Source organism: Pleuronectes platessa, chromosome 5 (assembly GCF_947347685.1).
Source record: "Pleuronectes platessa chromosome 5, fPlePla1.1, whole genome shotgun sequence".
Lineage (NCBI taxonomy): Eukaryota > Metazoa > Chordata > Actinopteri > Pleuronectiformes > Pleuronectidae > Pleuronectes > Pleuronectes platessa.
This window is the reverse complement of record NC_070630.1, coordinates 7927770-7947821: the sequence shown is the minus strand read 5'-3', so window position 1 is coordinate 7947821 and position 20052 is coordinate 7927770. Positions and strand designations below refer to the sequence as shown.

Genomic DNA, 20052 nt, shown 5'->3' with positions numbered 1-20052 from the left:
ATGTGAGCAGGGAGCCACTAACCCCCCGGGAGCTACACATAGTGGGATCGAAGCGATAGGGTCAAGCGAATCTGACATGTCTCTGAGCTGCCGTGGGCATCAAGCTGCTTAATACCGTGACAATAATGAGTGATTCCTCTCTAAATGGGAATTTAAACGAGCCGGTGCGCTTGGCTGAGCCGCTTCACGGTGTGTCTCTGGGAATTGGCGCGGAAACCTTTCGGCTACGGTGGTCATTTGAGGCATTGCGTTACACCGGCGCGACCTTTATGCTCACTGTAAGCGTCACTGTAAGTCAAGTGGATTACAGGCGTGAACGGATCTCCTCTGTGTTGCTGCAGCATCGCCTACCGGTCAGAGAAGAATGAGCCAAACACTGATTTCAAAGCTCAAACGAAGCTTCTACTAATGAGACATATTTAGAGCCTGGAGCTCCACCTCCTCCGACCCTGAGTGAATAATATGTCGCGGTAATGGTTTGATGTTTTGCATGACAAAGTGTCCGGCCAAAAACAACGTGACTGGCCTTCGCAAAACAAGCTGTGTTTTTAAATAGTGTTGATAAGCCAAGAGTGAAATGCCATCTGTAAAGCAGCCATTAGGAAGGCGGTTAGCTGCGGTCCAGCGGGCGTGTGTACCAGCCACAGTTTAAATGTCATCTGTTGGCTGCTCACACAGGCCCAGAAAGAATGAGTAGGGGCCTCTGCCAGTCCGGAGAGGGGATGGTATAATATGGCCTCTGACACAGCAATCAATAGGCCCTGTCTGTGGAGGGAGTACCGGGTTCCTCATGAGAACCAGGTGGGACGGGCCGAGGTGTAACCAGAGCCCGGTGCCAGGCAAGGTGTACCGCAAGAAGACAGGTGGAGGAGAGAGAGACGTGACAGAAGCCGAGGCCGTGCTGAATCGGAGATTACTGAAACAGCACGGCCTGATAGGGCCTGTCTGGCTCTACCCTCCCCTCTGTCTCTCTCTCTCTCTTTCAAGCACACACACACACATAATTTTGTATGCAGGGATTTTCAGTCATAATCTGCCTTTCTGCAGTGCCTCAGCCTGTGTCCCATCTTTTCTTACCTTGCCTGCACCCATACGGATACACATAAACACAAACATGCAGCCGTACACAAATATTTGTGCGCTCATGCTCTAACTGTCTCTGTACGTGCTCATCACTTGGCTCATCGCCCGTCACTGTTTTCGCCAGCGTCACCCCTCACAGCCGTCTCTCCAGCTGGGACCCGTCCATCCCGACTCTACCCCCCCCCCCCCTGCGGTACAGCTCCCCCTCTGACTGGAGGCCAGGAGGGAGGAGCTGCCTGTCAGCGGAGAGCCCGGTGCAGGGACTCATAACCTCCTCCATGCCCTCTCAGTTTCCCCTCACCGTCTCGTTCCAGACGGGCTTTCTAAAGTTTTCCGTGAGAGCTCCGCGGCCAAAGCGCGGTCAAAGTCAGACTCTGACCTGATGTCCTGGCTCCGAAACACAGAGAGAAACAGACAGACACACACCGCTCATCTTCAAGATAGCTCCCGTGAGACGGAGACACAGCATAGGGACTCTTGACAGCACATACGTATGTATACGCACACTCAAGATGCAGGGGGTGGGCTGAGAGAAGCAGGACGGTGCGGCAAGGTGCAGGGCTGAGAGGCCGGGACGGAGATAGATAGAGACAAGGCGAGTAAACACACAGCGGCGGACGAACAGATGATGATAGATGAGAGACGGCGAGATAAGAAGAGCGAGAGAGGCCGCCCTGTCCTCGCCTGTCTCTGCCCCCGTCTGAGGGGGTTAATGTAAGCCGCACACCAGAGCTTTAATAATACACCAGCCACCGAATTGAAATGGATAAACATATAAAAGATTCATCGATCTGTCACAGAAGAAGGCCGGGACGTGTGTGTGTGTGTGTGCACTGGGCGGGCGCCAGTGCAACCTTGCGTGGCGACCCGTGGTGTGTGTCCTCTGGTGTCGTGGAACTACTGTGTACACATCACAGGACGTTAGGTCTATAACAAGTTCCTCCCTCAGGTCTCAGATTGACACGCGAGGCCCAGTAAAGACGCTTTTGAGGCTGCTGATAAATAGCAAATGTAACATAACACTGAGTTAATAGCGGAGCTGTCGATGATGAGGCGTGGGGCCTTCGGCTCAGCCTGTCTGAAACAATTCACAACAACAACAAAACAAAATCTCAAATCGGGGCTTTCTCTGTCTGAAGCATGAAGCAGCACATCCAATCCGATGTCATCAACGCTGGGAGAATGCAGATTCGTTAATGGAGATACAAATGTGCAACAAACATGGAGGGCAAACACACAAACACACACAAACAGGCACCTTAACTTATTAGAAGTGTAAACAGTGCTCGGTCAGGCTGCTTTGAAAGCTCCAGTGCTCTTACAGTTCAATTAGTGCAACCATATCCATCTCTGGTCGGACTCCCAGTGGGCCTGTCAATCTCACACTCAGGACCTGTCACTGCCCTGCTTTTAGCCTGACAGCCCAGCAAACACACACACACACACACAAACAGACACTCACAGAGACGCACATGTAAGTCAAACACACACATAATGTGCACCGAGGCTCACAAGCCATTATTTTCCTTCCCCTGCACACACACACACACACACACAGAAAACTCCAACGAAGGTATAATGGGGGGGAAGAGTCCAATGTCAGTAAGTGACGTAGACCACACCATTTAGGTATGCAAGTCACTGGGATGGCAAGTAAGGTGTGTGTGTGTGTGTGTGTGTGTGTGTGTGTGTGTGTGTGTGTGTGTGTGTGTTTGTGTGTGTGTGTGTGCACTAAGGGAGGAACAGACAGTTGAAATGAGATCAATGATGTGCCAGAGGGCGTGCAGGAACCCAGGGAGTGAGACTCAAGCCGGGGGCAGGTTGTCTCGATTAAGCGTCACCGCCCCCTTCTCTGGATCCTGTAATGAGAGGGGGGGGGAAGAGAGGGAGGGGAGAGAGGGAGCAGAAACAGTGCATTAGAGGGAGGTGATGCAAAGACAAAGGGGTCAGACCCGTCTTTTGTGTGGAGTATTGAGTGTATTGAGTAAAGTATCCCATGGTTTTGTTCCTACATACTGTCGTGAAACCTATATTCGGAGTCGGCCAGTTACAAATCCATTATGGGATGTGATGTGTGTTAAGCCACAAAGGAGACAGGGGTTGGATGGATGAGAGTTTAACATGGTTGTTCTTTTTCTTTATCAAATCCACAGGTTACTTTGATTCTTTGAACCACGACCACGACTGTTCCTTATTTAAACAGAAAACCTTATTTTGCCCTCAGTTGTTTTTGACATTTAGTTTATCACCCTGTGAAATAAAATTCAGGAGATGTTCCTGACTGGGCAAACCAGGTTGTAATCCAAAGAGATGGAGAGACTGGAAAGTGAACTTCCTCCATTTTTTTCCTTCCCCTCAAATAACCCTCAGATATAAAAGTAACAGTGAAATATCTGCGGGGAGGAAGCAGAGAGTTCAAGGGGACACATCTGAGAAAGAATAAAACTGGACGCTGGCCACAAATGTTATTGTGTCATTAATCACGGCGACAGCTCTCGTGCCCATCACACATGAGGGGATTGTCTCTGGTGACACCAGCAGGTGGAGCGGCCTCGCGGAGAGAGAGCTGCTCCTATCAGCGGATGACAAAAGTGTAACTGACCCCTTGTCTCTCATCTATTTCAGGAAGCGCCAGTTGAGCCCGCGAGCTGTAATTTAGCCGGAGTAAAGCATCTGCAATTTCATGCCGGGGTTGGCTGTCTTTCGAGGACAATGGGGGACGGCGTGTACAAAATGAAAAAGATGGACTCCTGTGTTATGATGGATTTGTATGGGATCGGGGGGGCTGTAGTCAGACGATATTCAGGGGGATTGTGTTTAACAATGCTGCGCCATCCCTCTGCTGTTTTTCCCAGAGAAAGGAGTTGCCAGAAAATCAATCAAGGGAAGCGTGACTACAAATAAATATTTACATTGAGCGACAATCCCCCCCCCCCATTCGCATAAACACCACTTAATGCCCGAGCAGCAGAATGCAGAAATGACTTTTTTGCCCTAAATGACCTTTCCAATCTTGCAGACAGACATTTTTTTTATGTATATGCTCGTGAGTGTCGTCTCTTCTGGTTGTGATGACGCATATTTTGGACTCTTCTGCCAGAGTGATGGGAGGGAGCCAGGGTAAGAGTTTGCAGAGGAGTTGTCCATTGATACTTTAAAATATCGACGTTAAATGAATTATGTGCTTTAAGTTGGCCAGGGAGAGAGTGGTCAGCTCCTCGTGTCAGTGCAGGGAGTGCAGGAGTCAGTTTTTCAAAAAGGACGGAGGAGAGGCTTCGGTGAAAAAGCAGAGAAATACTCATTAAAGGCCGAATGAGAAAAAGCACATTCATCAGAGCGAGGCCTTCACACTGCTGGGAGAACAGGGCCACATTTCACCGACTGAAGCAACACAGAACAAGTTAGCGTCACCTCCGTCAAAACTTCCCTGCTCTGCAATTTCCTCCCCTGCTCCGTTTTCCCGTCTCCGGCTGATCCATTCTGCAACTCATCCGTCTGTCACAACAATTGCTCGGCCATTGTGGTGCCCGGGGGGGGGGGGGGGCACTTTAAAGGGTTTCTCGGCCCCGCTTGGGGGCTACCTGATGCCCCAGAGGTGCACCCTGTTATTTTGCCTCCTGCTTTTTATTGCGCCACCACGCAACAAACAAAAAGATCAAATATCGATCAGCCAAAATGACAAACCACCTGCTCCCATAGTAACACAAAAAAAAACTCTGCACCGCACAGCTCCTGTAATAAAAGAGGCTGATTACTAGAACAGACTTTGACTCATGCACACACACACACGCACACACACACACACACAGAAAGTCACTTGCACATATAAATATAAACAACAACACAGGGTAGAATTGGCCGTGGAGGAATACTCGTGTCGGACTAATCAGCTTCCCTCATAGGATTCAAATTTGCTTGGAAACAGCGCACCATCGATACCGAGGATGTTCACCATTATTCATGTGCTCCCATTTGTAATATAATACTGTGAGATGGGAAAGCAAATGGATGCATTCCATAATAGCATTGTTCCCATGTTAATTGAGCACGTTAAGATTGTGCACTAAATGAGAGCCGACACCTCCGGGATGAGCACAGAGACTCCGTGTTATTACCATTCACACAATGGAGACAAATCGGTGCTGCCCATGGAATTATTTTATACAGGCCCAGTGATTGTGGAAGTGCGAGAACCATAAACAAAAGTGGTCACGCCATCAAACGGAGGCATCAACCGCTCACTGCAGGAAAAATGGATGGAGAAGCAAGTAGTTAGAAAAGAAAGAGCTTGAATCGATGGTGATTGCAATTGTGATGACGGCGGAAAATGAACAATAACATAATAAAACTCAAAGTATTTTTTTGCCATGCATAAAAGATACGATTGTGGGTCTGGTAGCAATGTTAGTTACACCCAATGATCTGTTCATCTTCATGAGAGCCTGAACGTGCTTTAAAAAGGTCATTGCATGCATAGAGATAAAAAAGGGTTATTAAAAAGTACCATGTCATCAAATGACTGATTAGTGTAAACCTTAATTAAAGTCACCAAAAGGACAGACAGTATTTTACCTGAACCACTGCATAAGAAAAACTTTCAATTAAATCTGATCAAGCCACAGCTCCACGATATCGACGACACTAATTAAAAATACTGTTTCACTGACAAACTCCTGAGAACTTGACCTTTGACTCTCGTTTATAAAATGGTAAATTTCCTAATCAAACAGTTTCATGTTACCCAGCGATCCTTCACTCTGATTGATGTTCCAGCTCTGTAGTAGATCAGTGATGAAGTGCTGTGGACACCGATGAGAGGATGTCTATTTGCAGTCTTGTTTGCGGTGGCCTGTATTACTACCGCTCGCTCCTCCTGACCTCAGATCAGGTGTAATTGGACCAGCCAGGCCTGTCCGTCCAGTCTGTGCTGGTGCCAGCTAACTGCACTTTTACCACCTTTATCCCCTCCACACACACACACACACACACATAAACACACACACAAACACAAACACACACACTCCCTCCCATTATCTCCTCTAGCTACCTCAGCGTTTGAATGCATTTACAAACACTGAGCCAGTTCAGCGAACAACATGGAGCGGCAGTCCAGCGCACCGTTTACAAATATTAGCATTAATGCAAAAAATGTATTATGTATAGATAAAGGGAGGATGAAGGTGGGCGAGTGTTATTCTCACACCCTGAACCCTCGCGAGTTAAACTCTCTCGCCAGTGCGCCGGGCCGAGTGCAAAGGACGAGCACAGAGAATTTTTATGAGGTGGAGTAATTAGGAAATCTGGCTCGCAAGGACCAGCATGCAGACGGAATATAATAAGCCCTGAGTGAGTGTTATGTTGCTGTTGAAGTGGGCCCAGCCAGGGAAAGTAAATGTGATGAGTTCGGATGAAAGTGGCGGCTGCTCCCGGATACCACTGTGCAAGCTAACTTCCAGTTATGCAACCGAATGTCTCTTAAGAAGACGTGTCACTGTGGGACACATCCTCCCACGAGGGTTCCACTGAAGACAATCCCTTCGTCTTTAAGGCAAATCAGAGCGGCGCAGGTCTCTGTCTCCCAACCTCATTATCACCTGCAAAGTCCCAAATCCTTATTCTACTGAGAAACTAATCTGGCAAACTATCTTTTCTTTGCCTTTGGAGCATTAGGATTACATGTTTAATCTATAATTATCTGCTACTTAAATCAGTCTCAAGCTCATTATGGAACAAAAATGCCCCCACTTGCCGGCAACCAGTTTCCCCGAGGGGCCGGTAACTTATTCATTGTTTCACACGCAGAGAGCAGCTCAATGATATCTTTGACTTAAATCCTGACAAATCAATTTGAAAAGTGCATCTAGTCACCGTGCTAATCTGTGAGAAGGAAAACACGACACCAGGTGACCCAAGTGAAATCAGCTAAAAAAAATGGCTATTACGATAATAAAAAGTATATCGGGTTTGGGTAAGTAACTACTTCCTAAAAAAATGTAAACATGTTAATAGTACTACTTTTAAGATGTTGTATTTTTGTGAGTGCACGTGATGCACAGCCCTACAGTAGACTGTTGTGGGAGCTTGCCCAGATATGCTCAAACAATTACAGTTAATGGTAAATGGTCTGTATTTATATCTCACTTTTCTAATCTCGATGATCACTTAAATTCAATTTAAAAAACATTTAATTTAGTTTACTCATTTTCTGCCATGGATTTTGTGAAGCACCTTGTTTTACGTTTTAATTGTTATTATTATTATTATTAAAGCACTTTACATGAGAGCTTTTTGCATCAAACAGCCAATGCAACTATAATCAAATGCAAGACACAATACAGGTTTTAAATTTGTCCAAATATATAAATAGAAAAGTTCTTCTCGACCAATGGTTCCCAAGCAGACGGCTGAAATATCCTAAAGACACAGCAAGATCAAATTTAAGTTTTTGTCAGATTCCTTTCCTGACTTGTTCTTAAAGTGCTGCACAGAAATATGTCCACATACTGTATATCCAATCATTTGGCAGCCTCCAGTGATGAGTTATCACAAGAAGACATCGCTTTTTATGGGTTCACACAACATCAAACAATTTTACTGAGGAAAAGCCAGACCATAGCTTGGGAGTGGTAGACAAAGTACTGCTGGTTACGGCTGATGAAAGGTTTTTTATTGCGCGCAGCTTCTCTGAAATGGTTCCGTGTCCTTCGATATATAGAATAAAGACTTTTCTCTTACTTTCTTTCCGGCGCCTTCCAATTTCCTTTGTGGAGTTTTTGAAGGAGTCTTCCTTCGCCTTCAGCTTGTGGCTGTGAGGGTGCAAATTTCCTGAAGGAGCATCGACAATGATTCATCCGCCATCCCTGCATCATCCATCACAAAATAGTTTTATCGATAGTTTGTCATCAACAAAGTTTCCCCGAATGTTTTTTTTGGGGGGGGACTGTAGGGACACAGCCGGTGCACCAGGGGAATGTTCTGCCAGAGATTAGATGAGGATGCAGAGTTATGCTGCATAGTGAATATTTCATCAGACCTTTTGATGGCGTATTACTTTGAACTCCCGTGTTAACCCGGCTAAATCTCAGGAAGGCTTTGCAGAAACTGTTTTGATTGCACTGTCATTAGGAAACTTCTATTCTCAGTGACAGAGGCCTTCAGATTGAGGAAATGCTGTAAACTGAAGTGAACTGCTGAAAGTATTATTCAGTCATTCCACGCAAAAAACAATACTGTGCACAAGGAAAAAAGCATTTAATTTTTATATCCATCATTATGAATTATCCACTGACTCCGAAAAGGTGAAAGTTACATGATCGTCTGTTGGATCCATCCGAAGGAAAAGTTTTTGTCATTTGCGACACAATCCTCAGCAATTTGCACTTCCCTGGAAACAAAGGTGTCGGCGTATCACAAAATACTGATGGAAAAGCTTCCATAAATCCATAATATCTAACATCACTGATAGAGGAGACGTGGAGAGCCTGGAGTAGGTGGAGCGAATCAAAAAAGAAATCTTACTTTTCATTCCCAGATATGTGCAAGACTCCTTTTTTCATCATTTTCTTTCCTTTTCCATGATTCTGTATCATGTCAGTGTTTGCGGCTGTGAGTTGTGGGGATTGAGGAGTGAGAACAGTGTCATCAGGAAGCAATCTCACTTCGATGGAGTGGGGATCTTGGCCACCGGAAAACGGGTGGGTGGCAAATAGTTGTCTGGGGGAGCAGACAAACACAACAACTGTCTGCCGGTTTACCGTGTTTAATGTCAAATGTCTTTTACCTCTCGGGCAATTATATGATTACACAAACATTTCATCTCTGCCAGTGGTCTGCTTTAATGGCAGGGAACAGTTTTTTTTCAAATCGTGAAATCAGGCAAAGCAGGGAATTGGCTGCTTTTCGGTGTTGGCTGCAGTATCACCTAAAGCCATGTTTGTTTCTCTCTGTGTCGTTTATGGGGTGACTTTGACTCCCAGATAGATGCTCTACAGTGGCAGTGGGCCATTCTGGAATAAAAAAAAAAATCCTCTACGCAATGTCAGTGAGAACAGCGCTTAATATTCCCAAACACTTCATTTCGTTTCTGTCAATCTTCATTCTGTTCCCACTCTGAGCCGAGCCCGGCTATCAAGGTCACTGTGTTCAGCTTCACTCGCTGTCGAGCTGCAGGCAGTGCACGGGTCCCCGGATCACAGCTGGACCCCTCATTAGGCAGAGCGGTGGGGGACGGAGGTGGGACTCAGACTTACTGGTGATACTTATGGCTCTATTTGAACAATTAAATGTGGTTTGTGGTCTAAAGTGCATGGAGCGAGTGCATTTAGGGGCATTTTGCAAGTTTAATAGCAGAAGTAAGGGTGGGTGCACCGGGCGCATGGTTCAAAAGTGTTGTGCTAACTCTTGTTATCAATGCCGGGTGTGTTCTGGTGCAACAAGCCAATCAGAACGTCATCTCCTCCTCCCATTTCACACCACGTGGGCTTGTCAGATTGTTGTTAGGAATAAGGCCCCCGCTAGAACCAACAGTGAAAGCACCGGAGCGGACTGGCTGTGGCTCAGGGGACATAGGTCGTCCAATAACCAAAAGGTCGCTGGGTTGATCCCCGGCTCCCCCAGTCTGCATTTCAAAGTGACCTTGGTCAAGATACTGAAGATTATGTGTGAATGGCGAGTGAAAGAAAGAAAACTGTGTATAGAATAGAGTTATATTACTGTGTGACTTATTAGAAATCGATTAGACTTGAAAAGCACCGTATAATAAACATTTACCATCTGCATGTCACAAGCAGAGTGAACATATTTACCTGTTTCCCCTTTTTTGTGTGCCTGTGTGAAGCATATGAGCTTATTTAAATAAAGATTGCAATATAGTGTTAAGTCAGCACAGCAACTACAATTCACTTTACATATGAGAAGGCGGAAAACAATCTGTCCACTATCCGTTACTGTGAGACAGACTCCAAATAAAGAATCAGCAGTCTGTCGATCAGAACACTCCATCGTCCTTCCGATAAGACAAACTGCGGATTAGCAGGTAAACTAAGTTCATTTAAATTAGAGTCAAATGTTAAGGCAACTTCTGTAGAAATGACAGACGGGTTAATGCAAAAACACATTTCATAGAAATATTTTTTTGTTTCCACACAAAGCATTTCATGAGAATGCAAAGCAGAAAAGCCTTTTCCTCAAACTGGATGTCAGCCTTCTTCCTTCTCCTTTTCTTTAGAGGTGCTTGTGGATATTTACCTGTGCACAAAAGAATATGAGTCATCGAGCAACGTGGGCAACTGCCCTTTTGCCCACCACCACCAAAACCTGCTGTACGTGCAACAGCTAGTTCCTGCCATCCGACGCTGTTTGAGTGAAAAATAATCATCCACTCACTTCAAGAAGTCACACTCATTTGGGGGGAACAAATCCACAGATGTGTCACACACTGTGTTCACATCCTTCCTCGTAGTCGGGTGAAGGTGTAGCTACAGCGTTCTGCAAGGCACTAGCTCTCTATTTCAGCTTCTCTTCCAGGCCCTTTACAGGCTCTTTCTGGAACTCTCTGCGTGTGACGCCAGCAGGCAGAGTCAATGCTGTGAAATGTGAAAGCTTTTGTGAAGCCATGCACGTTATATTAATCATCAGAATGACACATAATGCGAAGAAATTGCACTTTGAGAAGTTTCAACCGCAGATTCTCGGAAAAGTCATATAAAAGACGAAAGGAAAATGCACCGCTATCCTTATGTCGAAAGTTAAATCAAACACAGACGGAGAACATAATGCCAGGTTAATAGCAGTCTTCTGTGGGTCTACCATGGCTGCTGCTTTCTATATCCGTGTTGACCTCCAGACTCCTCCGTGTGGTAATGCAATCACAAATGAGTGCAATACTTATTCACTCTTTTTTTAAAGATTGAATTGGAGAGAATTGGAATGATTGAGGTTGCGGTTCCATTTCACAAATGTCCAATGCTTTTATTTAATGTGAAAAGCTGAAGTCTGTGCAAACTCAAATCCAATGTCAGTAGAAAATGAAGAGAAACTGGAGGATTGTTTAGCTACAGCCGCACGGCTTTAAATCTAATTTGGTCAGGAAACATTTTTGTACAAATTGAAGGTTAGAAAATGTGAGTTTAGATTTTCTACTAGTGCAGACGTCATGGTCACAACTCCCGTCTCAATGTCTTCTCTAGCTGTTGCCTGCGGTGAAAGTGAAAGCCCAATCAAAGTGTCCCAAAAGAAATTTTTTACTATATGGCAACCCCTCATCTCATATTTCGATAATGTAGCTACAACTCCTACGGTGTAGAGGTGAACAACACATTATGTTTTTTTTTTGTTTTTTTTGTCCAGCTGTGCTCTTACATCAATGTGAATGTACAAATGTAAGGTGGTTGATGAGATATTCTGTTTGAAAAGGAAAGACCAACTGGGGTGGGGGGTGGGACAATGTTTTGTATGTTTTTTTACTTGTTGGTTTGTTTGTTTGTATGTTTGTTTATATTGCAAAAAAAAAAAAAAACATGCATCTATTTGTAAAGGTCATGTAACATGATGTGATGTGTTTCAATAAACAGATTTATAAAAAAAAAAAAAAGTGTCTCCCAAACACATAACAAGAACTGAATCCAGTTAGCCAATGTATAGGAAGGCCAACAAGAAACCAAACCATCCAGCTGGCTGTCGTGCAGACTGGTAAAGCAGATCCATCTCTGTGTTACCCTTCAGACAGTGAATGTGTTGTAGAAGTGAGCGTCCCGACCGAGTAGAGAACCAAGCAGCACAGGCTGCGGGCCTGCAAGGCAACCAGCAGCCGGTCAGCATGACAAGCAGCTAGTTAGCATTTACCGTGATGTGTGTGTGTGTGTGTGTGTGTGTGTGTGTTGCCCATAAACTGTATGAAAATGAGTCGTCGCCTTGTTTCTGGTTAAGCATCACAGTGGAAAAGGGGATCAAATTAGCATGTCCGCGGGGGTGTTGTGTTTATATAACTGCTGACTGGATTCTCCCACACTGGCTATGAGCAGGACTCAGATTCTACCTATGAAAACTGAATGTTATGAGTTAAAAGTTTGTTGCCTGTTGTGGTAGTAGTATAGTATTGTATTGATTTTCTTCTAGATAATTGTGATATTTAAGGAAAGCCATTATTCCCAGTATCTACACTGTGTGCTCAAGTTTATGCATTTATGTGCTTTGGGTTTTTCTGTGCATTTGTGTACGTGTGTGTACGCATCTCTGTGTGTGTGTTTGTGTGTGTGTGTGTGTGTGTGTGTGTTTGTGTGTGTGTGTTCGTGTGTGTGTGTGTGTTCGTGCTCCAGGAGGCTGGCTTCCAGCTGTCAGGGAGTGCAGCCTGCATTCAGTCAGAGGAAGCAGGTCTGTGTAAGCTGCCAGTCAGCCTCAGCACGGCAACTGCTGTCCCTACAGTAATGATGATGGGGGGAGCACATCCACCACAACGGGAGCTCATTAAGGGGAAATAATTGGAATTTGTTAAAAACAAGAGTCTTCAGGCTGGGGAGACTGGTGTTTGTCCACATTCGGGAAGACAGACTCCTTCCTTTGCGGAAGTTTTACTTGCCAGCTAGTGAAAGAGACTGCGGAGACAGACAGGGAGACAGACAGGGAGACAGACAGGGAGACAGATAGATTCACTCCTAGATCTGCACATGAGCCAGCAGAACTCCCCCTTTAGACTGAAACTGTCATTCAGCCTTTCTGCTCAGCCTCCAACCCCTCATCTGCTATCAGCAGCAGCAACACACAGGAAATTCAGCCTTTCATACTGAAAGCCTCTAGTGGTTCCCTGCTTTTACCCAGCACCGGCAATCAGCATAATTATTACTGCGCTCACAAACTAAGTGAGAGTTGGGAATCGTTTAATGGCGCAATCTAAAATAAAGACAACACATGCAAACACTGGCATGGAGGGGAAACATGTAATTACTGGTAATTACAGAGCAGGATTCAACCACAGCAAAGTCAATCAAGCTACTGGTGCTGAAGCGGAAACTGAAGATCCCACTGGAGCAACGCCAAGAAAGTTAGTGGTGTATATGCTCGCCTCGGAGATGCTGGTCTTAAACTCCCTGGGTCATTATTAAATATTCATGCAAGACGACAAATCTGCCCATAAACAAAAACAGCTCTTTTTTTGATTCCAGAAAACGGCACAAAATGTTGGTCCCATGAAGCTGCTGCTAAATTGGCATGAAGGAACCTAATCTGCCTGAACGTCTGGCAGTGGAGATGCATGTCATGTGGTGATTATGCTGCCTACTCCGCTGTCCCACATGTTCCTCCACGAGCAGGAGGAGGGTTGAGGGTTGGATCATCTCCATGCCTGACTCAAGGTCAGGCTCAAACCTCTACCATGACTCATCAGAAGGAAAAATAAAAGGATTAGGCAGATTTGACTTACATTTTACATAAGTTCCGTCTGTGACATGTGACAGGTAATTTAACTGAGCCGGTATCACCAGAGGAACGCTGCAAATAAATCGGTGTGTTCTGTTCAGTTGGAGGAAAGTCAACACGAGTTGGAGTCGACGCGTTCGTTGCATCGGGACACAGAAATGCTGTGTCGGTTTTATTTTCTTTCGATCAAATCAGAACATTCTCTAAAGACATAAAACCCACGGGACTTGGCCGATCCATGACGGGTTTAACTAACGGGATGATTCGCTTACAATTCCTGTGTGAGTCTCTTTGACTGTGTAAGTGCATGAATCCCTGTGAGTGTTGTGGCAGCTGGTGACAGCCTGTATTTTAGGATCTTGAAGTGGAAGAAACTCCCACACACAACCTGGCTAACTGCTGGTCCATTTCATACATCGCGTCTAAATGACCTTCGGCAGATCGACAGAGGAGGATTTTACATGTTCCCGTTTGAAAATCCTCTTTTTCTTCTTTCTTACTCACTGACTCCAATGTTAACCTTGTCCTCTGACTGTCCATTCACCACAGTCCAGATGAGAGAGGATCTGAGTTAAGTCTCCTTCATTTACTGACTTCAGATTCAATACTAATTTCTTTGTCCTTGGTTTCTCCTTTTAGATGAACGCTGCCTGAAAGAAACACCTGCAGACATTTGAGACCAAAGTTTTGGAGTGGGTGCTTATCACTTAAGTGTCTATTAGTCAGTTAGATGCTGTCTCGGAGCTTATGAATCCAGACTTATTGTGTTCAAAATTAGTCCATAACGTCCATAGATCTATAGTGACAGGTTTGAGAGATACCATAGAAAAGGATGAATGAACATTTAATGTCTGTGCCGCATGTTTATATTTTAATTAAGACAATTTTGATTGTGGCGTTGTATATTCCATACCAAGTTTGTTATCTATTCTTTTAAAAATTAAAACAGAAATAGTTTGTGTGTGCATGTTTACATTATGTAGATGAGCTGGAAATGTCATTACCCAGAATGCTAAGTTGTAATGGAGCACTGCAGAGCTACTGGCACTCTGTCAGATCAGAAAAGCTAATTCATATGAATAAATTCCAATATATTGCTTTGCAAAATAAAAAATGAAGAAAACATCAGGGGACGTGGAATTCACAGGCTTTCATCAGCCATATGGACGCTGCTCCTCGTGTTGATTGCCTCTGATAAGATTAAATATCCAACTTCTGGCGGATGATCAGAGCCATGTGGCTGTAATTACTGCAACAGTGCAGCTTTTAAGTGTTTGGGGGTTGGGAGACGCACCGGGGATGAAACAGAGTAAGGGCTTTGTGTCCACTCGATTTCGACCACATCACAGTCTAAAAAAGAATGAGCCCAGCTCAGAGAGAACTGCTGTCCACCGATAATGATAGCCTGTCACATTTTAGGGGAGCAATTATGCAGATTTATTTTTTCGGAAATGTCTTCCCAAGCAAAATGTCATTCAGTAACACGCTCCCACTCAAACATGGTCAGGCAGTCCCCCCCCCCCCCCCTCACTACTTTCTGATTGGTGGTTTGTAGAAAATGTGGCCATATGACTCCAGATAATAGGCTGGGGAAGAAACGGGTTAAAATATACGTATCGTAAATACTTGTGCCAAATCATGCATGGCCTTCAAGCAGATGGTACGTTTAAATACATGTTATGAGTTCATTATCTCAATGTCAAGCAGGGTGTTCTCTCCTCAAAGTGACAACGTCTCCTTTGGCTGCATTTTCTTTCCCAACTGCTCTCACTGGTTTCCTGTTTGTAATTCACTGACCTCTCTAAGCTCACTCAACATCAAACCGTCCCCTAACATTTTAAAATGCCCACAACAAGACTGATGTGTGACGCTCAGTGTCGGCAAATGTTGCATTTCACTTTTCACATTTTCTCTCAAACCTGCCCTGTGTGCTCCCTCTTGAAAAAGTGATTTCCAAAATGTCTCTCAACAAAGAAAAGGCACGGTGAGTCATTCAGCTCAGTTATGTGCAGACACATCAACAACAGCAGCAGCAGCAGCAAGAGAGGATTTCCCGATTTGGTAAAGTGAGCATCATACCTGATACTTTATGCTGTGAACAAATTGCATCTCTTGTGTGACGTGTTTCTCGCTGCATGAGAATTTAGCATCGATGTAAATGGCGAGTGAGGAAAGGATAATGTGCTGTTTTACACTGAGACTGACAAACAGCTGAAAATACGATGCTGTCAAACCCAAATCATTTATGTTCTGCTTTCTCTGAGGGCTTAGTCGCCTGGAAACATCTTGTGGCATCTTCTTCTGGCCTCTTATCTTGTCATATAAAAACGACAGCCTCTAAAAAAAACTCTTATTACCCTTTACACTGGGAGTCCTGGTCTAAGTTTGTAAAATTACTTCAAAGTGTGTGCTTATTATAGATACTGTGGCCGAGGTTAGTACATTTGCTTGTGTAATTCAATTTATTTGTTTTTATTTTGTCGTTTGTGTACGGTCTGACTGTCTGCATGGGCGGTAACAACTTTATGGATGATAATGCCAACAAGCACGTGTCAAATAGTGCAGCACACAGCTACACAATACACCAACGGATCAAAACACCACGTTAGACATCTATGTTGTTATGATAAGTGTGAAGGACAAGACAAATTATAATATGCGCTAATGCCCTATTGGCTATATAGGGCATTAGCCTGGGTGCAGGTATACACTCTCAGAGGGTCCTTCTTGTTGTTCCATAGATTTACTCAGGTACTCCGGTAGTTAAACATTGTAGTATTGCTGTTTTTACTTAAATAAAGAATATGAATACTTCCTCCATCACTCCTCCAGGACTCTGATCTGTGTGGACCGAGCAATAACAGCATTTCCTGTGTGTAACAGGTTTTTTATCAGTAAGAAACAAACCAGAGTGTGAACAGTGGGAGGTCTGGAACAACCTCCCATGCCACAGCGGCCACATAAATAATGTGACCACAAGCTATGGCTGGTGATCAAAGCACAGCACCGGGGGGGGGGGGGGGGGGGGGGGGGGAATGGGCGAGTTAAACTAGAGCAAACAATGATCTGTCAACAGAAGTGAGCAGATGTGATCTCTGAGAGATGGTAAGTGTCCTGCGCATTTGACAGCGTTGAAACATGAATAGTGAGGGAGAAATGCGATAACGTCATCAATCACTGTCTCCGCCGCGGGATGAGCTTGTTAGTGTTGCCAGTGAAAGTGCTGCTAGCGTTCTGCAACAGGTGACAGCACAAGAGTGAATGAACATGGACGCTCAGAGTGAGAGATGAGAAAAATGTGGAGTGGTTATGAAATGAGTGGCCAAAAATGAGAGGTTCTTAAAAAGGAGAGGCACATAAAAGCTGAAAAATAAGAGACACAGGATGTTTGGAGCAACTGTAGAGGATTCGTGGGAGATCAGTAAAAAATCTAAACACCATGTTTGCTCCAGGGGGGGAAATGAACGCACGCTCTAATTCAGCCGGAGCCATTTATTCAAGTTCACAAGGGATCCTTCTTATGTCATCAGAGGTAACTTGGCAGTTTATCTGTGATTTCCAATCGCAAACGTGAGGCCATGTGATTGGTCATATTTGTGTTCTTTAGAGTTGCAGTATATTAGAGGAGGTTAAGCATGTATGAATGTCAACTATAGATGGTAAATATTATTGTAAGTATTTTGAGAGGTTTCAGGCCAATCCAGTTAGAAGAATTCATTTCAAATTTTGGGAAATATTAGTAACCATGTGGCGTGTATCAGGCTGCCACATGCTCCCCCACTGTCGAAAGAAATTGTGTTTAAAAAGTAATTTTGTGGTGATTCGGTCAGAGTTAAAAGCAAATGCAAATAAAGATTGGTGTAACAAACCAAATGCAACACATGCAATAATAATATGAAGCATTGATCAAAGCTAATTCATATTTTTATGGCTGTAAACTCTGGAAATCTTCTTTTCTTAGAAATGTGTGATTTATTAATGGCATCTAGTTAAAATGTAAAAGCAAATGTCAGTGAAAGTTTAACAAAACACAATTCAATTGCACTGGATCGGATGTCAGCGTGATATTTGAAAGAAGGAGAAATTAACCTGAACTCCCACAAGGCGCATGAATAATCTATTACGCGCAAATGCCGTGGATAAGCAGCCGAAGGAAGGCGAGTCAGAGCAGACGAGACGCGAGTGATGTCGCGGAGGAAACAGCCGTCACTGAAGACGGAGCGGTGGCACAGATGGCAACATAGTCACAGACTGGTTTGCTGAGACTGGAAATCAGACACCTCAGCGACTCACAACTAGACAGCACAGCAGTGAGCCGTGGCAAAAACCAAGCATTTATCAGGGAATTCAAGACAGACTTCATTTATCCAGCTTGGCATTCACAGTTTCAGCGGTTAACCCATTAGGGGTTTCACTCGGGCCGAGGCTGAATGTTGCGTGAACCTGTCGACTCCCACTCGTGAGGTTCCGAGTGTAATTTATGTTGATGGAGCTCTTACAGAAGTTCCCTCTGACTCCGAAGACGTTCCAGGCTGGAGCAGTGGCCATGTGAACCGTGTTTGATGTGAACTCGTAAAAAGGCGAGCAGTGTTGGACAGAGATAATGTAAAAATATTTAATCTTTTGGCAGCAGAGGGGATGTGTGATTGATGCAGTGTTATTGTACTGGTCTCTTCCTCTTTCCACACTGGAAACAGTAGATTCTCTTGAGGGAAAATCAATCTGAAAACACTTAAACACTGAGGAGAACATTGCAAATGGCATCCTACCCTGGAAGAACTATATTTTAGAAGGCGTTACGCAACATAGTGTTGACGTTCCAGTGGCAAAGGCCTCAAGCCTCTGTAGAGATTATGACGGAGGTAGAGGAGGAAGTCAGGTGACTTTGTTATGCGTAGAGAAGAGGTCGGTGCAGATCAATGAATATGTGACCATTTGTTTCCAACAGCAAACCAATATTGCTGTGTTTCAATAACGACAGAGCTTTAACAGTAGTTGATTGACACAGAAATCATTTCGCGTTCAGATTTTTTACACAAAAGAAGAATAATAACACATTAAAAATTACATTAAAAGTGGTCTTGTAGCTCGAGGATTTGATTTTACGAGGCCAGGGCGCTCAAGGACATCAGCATTCGCAGGACACAAGTGATAAATCTTAAATCACACAAGCTAAGAATTATTAATGTCCCGAACGTCCTCTGATCTTATATTGATTTGTTTGCATTGAAAGTTGCAACAAACATCGACCACCAGCCGGCTCATCCTCATGATTAACATCATGGAGCATCATTGAATCTGCAGGATTTTGAATTTGACTGTGTGGGCGCCACACAAACAGCATAGTGTATAATTCCAGGTAGAAAACTCTAGATGCCATTCACAGTATTCCTCTCACTCCATACGCCAGGCTTAGTATTTCTGTTCTGTCATTTCTAACTGGAGGGATCCACAGAATGGATTCCCAGAGTACCGCAGAGAGAGAGAGAGCGAGAGAGAGGGAGAGGGAGAGAGAGAGAGAGAGAGAGAGAGAGGCAGAGTGAAAAAGGGGGGAAGGACAAAAATCTCCCGAACTCAATAGAAAATAATTATTCTTGACTGAGAAGCATTTGCCACACCACCCCTCCCCTCCCCTCCCCTCCCCTCCCCTCCCCTCCTCAATCACTATTCCTCAAAATCCCCTGGTGTCATTAGTCTCTGGGTGAGGAAAAAAAAAGGTTAATTTTCTCTTTCCCCACAAGTACAGTGCACGGGGTATTATCTCACTGCAGATCTACACTTGCAGACATGCAGTCGTTGACAGTGGAGCGGCCCGGGGATAATAACGCTGCGGCGATGAATGGAATGAGAGTCGTGCCGCTTGTCGCACAGTCACTCATTCCCTCTCTCTCACAAAACGTGTAAGTTCATATCACGTGACTTACGATTAAATTATTTGATCCATGGTTATGGAAAAAAAATGGATCCAGGGCCAATTTCACATCGGCATTATCTTTTCTTATTATTTCCACATCACACAGGGGCACAATAGCAGCACTTAAATATTTCTGTTCCATGACAATTTTTTATGCAGACAGAGAATTCATGTGTTAGAAATGCCTTTACTGTAGCAGACACAATGGCAGGAGAACAAAATACATACATTATTGTGCTTTTGATTAAACCATTGTTTTTGACACCACGATGTAGCCCAGTAACCATGTTTCTACTTCTGACCACACATACATTGCTCACTGTCAAATCTACACAACCGTCTCATTGTAACGCGGTTGTAAGCAGAGACGGCTTTGAAACCTCGTCAGCGTGTTCCAGGAAGAGCTGGCATCTCATGTTTGAGACTCTGCAGCAGAAAACCATCACGTTCACAAGCTGTGTTTGGAGAATAAACACTGAACAGACGTGTTCTTTGAAGCCTCATGTACATTTTTGGTTTCCTACCGGCCCTTGAATGCACCAACAAGCAGAATTGTGCAGTGGCCCCGAGAACTTGTAGCACTGCAACTTATGAAAAAACACAAGAAAATGGAGTAAACATCCTCATCGATTTGCTAATACAAG

The 20052-nt window shown here is 44.4% G+C and overlaps 1 protein-coding gene across 1 annotated transcript in view; it reads left to right on the top strand.

Annotated features, from left to right (window-relative positions):
* Positions 1–790: 790 nt before the first annotated feature.
* Positions 791–20052, top strand: part of rtn4rl1b (reticulon 4 receptor-like 1b) — a 43440-nt gene continuing 24178 nt past the window's right edge. Inside the window, exons 1-2 of the mRNA XM_053423303.1 lie at positions 791–863; positions 1398–1532. Of these exons, the coding sequence (XP_053279278.1) occupies positions 791–863; positions 1398–1532 (208 nt within the window). The remainder of the gene's footprint in view (positions 864–1397; positions 1533–20052) is intronic.